Below are 5,000 nucleotides of genomic sequence, written 5' to 3'. Positions count from 1 at the left end.
GCAGCAGCTCTGCGGGCAGAGTGCGTTGCTAGTGAGAGAGGTCAGAGGAGAAGGGCCAGACGGGTCAAAAGTACGCAAAAACCGTCAAACCTCTAAGCGGATAGGCTGCAGCAGCAGAGGACCGATGAGACTCAAAAATAAGTCTAATAAATACCTAATAAAGTGCTCACTGATTGCGCGCTTTAAGATGTGTTTGTATGGAAATGAAGACTTGACTAAATTGAGGAAAGAGTGAATTTTGATTCCGGTTTGTCTTTCGGTCCCCAGCGCTGGCTTTTCGTGACATTTAACGCCACGCTGCACATGAATCACTGTAACTCTCATACTGTCACACACGCCCTGTGAAAAATACCCCAGCTATAGGTCATATATATAGTCAAGCATGTGCTGTGCCTTTAACGCACGCATTGTGTTTATGAGTGAGTCTGTCCCAGCCTTGGATTGATTAGGGTTAGGGTTATGGAGGTGTGGGGGGGGGGGGGTGTCTGCAGGTGAAAGAGCATCAGCCACAGGAACACAGAAATACTGCATCTGTGTGTGCATGAGTGTCTATGTATGCATGTGTGTGCGTGTATATGTAACAGTGTGCATGAGTGTCTATGTATGCATGTGTGTGCATGTATATGTAACAGTGTGCATGAGTGTCTATGTATGCATCTGTGTGCATGTATATGTAACAGTGTGCATGAGTGTCTATGTATGCATGTGTGTGCATGTATATGTAACAGTGTGCATGAGTGTCTATGTATGCATGTGTGTGCGTGTGTGCATTCCCAACCAGGCAGTCTGTGACAGTGTACGTGTCTATGTGCATGTGACAGTGTCTGTGTTTATGTGTGTCTGTGTGCGTGTACGTGTGAGTACGTCTGTATGTATGCTGTGTCTGAGTGCATATGTCCATATGTATTGTGTGTGTGTGTGTGTGTGTCTGTATGCTTTCTAGAAAGTGTGTATATATGTATGAGTGATTTTGTGTGTATGCGTGTGTGTGTTTTTGCATGTGTGTTTATACATGTGATAGAGAGACAGAAAGAGAATGAGACCGAGAGTGAGAGAGAGCCAGAGAAAGCGATAGAGGGAGAGTGCGAGAGAGACAGAGAAAGCAATAGAGAGAGAGGGAGAGAGAGCCAAAGAAAGGGATAGAGAGAGAGTATGAGAGAGAGAGCCAGAGAAAGGATAGAGAGAGAGTATGAGAGATGGAGAGAGAGAGCCAGAGAAAGCTATAGGGAGAGAGTGCGAGAGAGAGAGCCAGGGAACGTGATAGAGAGAGAGAGCCAGAGAAAGCGATATAGAGAGAGTATGAGAGAGAGAGCCAGAGAAAGCGATAGAGAGAGAGAGGGAGAGAGAGAGCCAGAGAAAGCGATAGAGAGAGAGAGGGAGAGAGCCAGAGAAAGCGATAGAGAGAGGGAGGGAGAGAGCCAGAGAAAGCGATAGAGAGAGGGAGAGAGAGAGCCAGAGAAAGCGATAAAGAGAGAGGGAGAGAGAGAGCCAGAGAAAGCGATAGAGAGAGAGAGGGAGAGAGCCAGAGAAAGCGATAGAGAGAGAGAGGGAGAGAGGGAGCCGGAGAAAGCGATAGAGAGAGTCTCAGTGTTTCTGCACTGGATGATTGATCATCTGCAGCACTGAAAAGCAGGTTACTGCAGCAGCGCCCGCACATGCTCCTTCTCTCGCACTCTCATTCGCTTGCTCGCCCTCTCCCTCTCTCTCCCCTCCTCCCTCCCTCTGTCTGTCTCTCCCTACCTCATCCTGCTGGTTCTCTCTTCTCTCCCCTTCCGATTCCCTCTCTCCCGCTCTTCCTCTGTGCATTTCTGTTCTCCTCTGCATCCTTCTCTCTCTCTCTCTCTCTCTCTCTCTCTCTCCATGTCTTTTTCCACCCTGCTCTCCCCCCTCACTCTGATCCTGTGCTGCGCCCCAGAGGGGAGAGACGCACACAGGATCACGTGAGTGTTGGCCAGCCACTGCAACACTAGAGCTCCAGCCTCTCTTCACTTTCTCTCCCTGTTCCTCATTCCCTCTCTTTCTCTCCATCTCTCTCAGGCCATTTCTCTGCCCCTGCTGGCTGTGTGTTTGTGTGTGTGTGTGTGTGCGTGTGCATGAGTGTGTATGAGAGAGAGAGAGTGTGTGTGTGCGTGTATGAGTGTTTGTGTGTGTGTGTGTGTGTGTGTGTGTGTGTGCTTGCATGTGTGTGTGTGTGTGTGTGTGTGCGTGCGTGCGTGTATGAATGTGTGTGTGTGTCCTAGAGTCTCAGTGGAAATCTCAGTTGTGGTTGGTGTGCTGTGTGCTGGGAGTAGCACAGGTTCTGCTGACAGGCGCCATTAAAGAGAGAGGGGGGGAGGGAGAGAAAGAGCGAGAGAGAGAGAGAGAGAGAGAACCTCAGTGCTGCACAGCCAAGCCAGGGGAAAACAGGGGAGGCAGAACCACAGACGCTAACCACAGGCTCCATATAACCTGCAGCAATGTGCTGGATAACACTATCAGCCCTCCTGCACGCATACACACACATACACACACTTACACCCACGCACACACACATGTACACACACGCACACACACACACATACACACACGCACACACACACACACGTACACACACGCACACACACACATGTACACACACGCACACACACACGTACACACACACGTACACACACGCACACACACACGTACACACGCGTGCACACACACGCGCACTGTCGTGTGCAGCCCTGTAAGAATCTGACAGCTGGAGGACACATCCCTCCAGTGCTGCTCTCACTGTGCTCTAAGAGGGGGGGGGGGGGGGGGTGGGGCGAGAAGAGAGAGAGGGCTGTGGATGAGGGCAGTTAGAGAGAGCGAGTTCTGTTCTAAACGTGTCTCTTCTGCTCCTTACCTGCCCTCCTGATACCCCCTGCAGTGCCCCCCCCGCCCCCTCTTCTCTACACGTCTACCCTCTGCACCCCCCGATCTCTCTCTCTCTGTCTCCCTTCAGTCAGATGACATTTCCGTGCTGGCCTGGCTGCTGCTACCTACAGTGCTGCTGTGATCCAGGATGTGCCTCTCTGTGTCACACTGTGTGTGTGTGTGTGTGTGCGTGTATGTGCGGGAGAGAGGTGGCTCCTCCATCTGCACATGAAGGGTAGGGTCTCTGCTCCATTTTGGTGAACGGGCAGGTGAAAGGCGGCCACTATTAGAGGGGTTCTACACCTCTGGGCCTCCCCCGAGCAACCCCTGGATTGTAGCATGAAAATTTTATTATTTATTTACCCTTGTGTGTGTGTTTGTGTGTGTGTGTGTGTGTGTGTGTGTGTGTGTGTGTGTGTGTGTGAGTATGTGTGAGTATGTGTGCGTATGCATCTGTGTGAGTGTGTATGTACAAGTATGTATGATTGTGTGAGCATGTGTGTGTGTGTGTACGTGTGCGTATGTGCGTGCATGAGTGTGTGCGTGTGTATGAGTGTGTGTGGGTGCATGCGTGTATGTGCGCGTGCGTGTATGAGTGTGTGAGCGTGCGCGCAGGGTAGCGTTATCTGACTCACCCAGTCAGCACCACCACAAAGTCCATGACGTTCCAGCCATTGCGCAGGTAGGAGCCCTTGTGGAAGGCAAAGCCCAGAGCCAGGATCTTGATGCCCGACTCAAAGCAGAAGATGCCAATGAAGTAGGGCTCTGTGTCATCCTGATGGAGAAGAGGTAGATTCCCAGTCAATTACACACAAACACACACACACACACATACACACACACTCACTCCATGCATTCACACAGTATTACACAGTATGTACATGTATTTTGCCATTCTACACCTGTGTGTTTGTAAGGTGCAGTGCTGTACTGTTCAATGTACAATGAGGCCTTCAGTAACTTAACTCGTGATTAGGCCACTCTCAACCTGTGTCCATTACCTTTTTTTGATTATCAATCAAGAAATTAAAGAATAATAGATATCAATAAATATAATTACTTTTTGTGAAAACTGAAAATAGGTTTTCTTTGTGTCATACAAACATAGCGACCGTTGCGCTGGAGAAGGGGGTGTAAAGCTTTACCCCAAAACTGAGCAGAACACACTCTCTTTACATTTATTGTGCTTGATTAACAATCTAATAATTAACTCGCTGAATAATCAAGACCAATATGTAGCCCATGATTAAGAAACAATAATGACAAAGAGACGTGAGATCGTTTAACAAGAATGGCAATAATCTGAATAATTAATTAGCCAAAAAAATCCTAAAGCTTTCTCTGAATTGTATGTCCCATTGTAGTGTTTTCTACTCATCACGTTACAGAATGTAATTCATTTTAAGACGGCACTCAATGTAGTCAAAACGATTCAAACATTAGAAAGCATACATTTACAGAGGAAAGCCTCTTGTTCAGTGTATTGAACCAGCATTGAGTGTGACATATAATTCAGGACTGCAAACCAACCGACTAAAGTCAGTGCTGTTTCAGGAGCATTTCAACTGCAGAATCGTTGCATGGCATATGCACAGTTTAGGTCAACATATGAAAATGTAAAGGAAAATATTGCCATCACAAAATACATTAGCAATCATTTTACTTATAGTTCCTGAGCAAATCAATTGTTTGATTGTTAACCTGGCAAAGTAAGTAGGTTGAGAGTAATCCCACTTTAGAAGGTAATCTTACTGAATGTGTGGTTCTAGAACTCATGGTACAGCACTGGTGATCCTGTTCCATGTTTGTGCTACATATGGGTAAGCTGCGTGTGCATGTGTATAAGTGTGCCTGAGCCTACATATATAAATTCATATACATATACACACTCATACACATACAATAATATACAGTATATACTGTATGTTCAGGGTCATCGCTATACACTCAGAAATAAAGTGGCAATGTCACGTCTGTGCCATATTTCCCATTGTTTCTTCCTTCCTTCCTTCCATTTATGGCTCCACCCTTCACTCCCTGTATGGACTTCCTTCCTGTCCTTCACTCTATCGTCTCACCTGTTCCTAATTATCTGTTCCCCAGTTCGCACACCTGATTCT

General features: G+C 47.4%; 1 protein-coding gene across 3 annotated transcripts in view; it reads right to left on the bottom strand.

Moving 5' to 3' along the window:
* Positions 1-5,000, bottom strand: part of LOC133114774 (voltage-dependent P/Q-type calcium channel subunit alpha-1A-like) — a 125,461-nt gene that overhangs the window by 87,372 nt on the left and 33,089 nt on the right. For all 3 annotated transcript variants that reach the window (XM_061224404.1, XM_061224403.1, XM_061224402.1), the window contains exon 3: positions 3,516-3,655. In XM_061224404.1, coding sequence (XP_061080388.1) covers positions 3,516-3,655 — 140 coding nt within the window. The remainder of the gene's footprint in view (positions 1-3,515; positions 3,656-5,000) is intronic.

Source organism: Conger conger, chromosome 16, assembly GCF_963514075.1.
Source record: "Conger conger chromosome 16, fConCon1.1, whole genome shotgun sequence".
In the NCBI taxonomy this organism is placed as follows: Eukaryota; Metazoa; Chordata; class Actinopteri; order Anguilliformes; family Congridae; genus Conger; species Conger conger.
The sequence above is the reverse complement of the archived record's forward strand: the minus strand, read 5'-3'. Positions and strand labels throughout refer to the sequence as shown.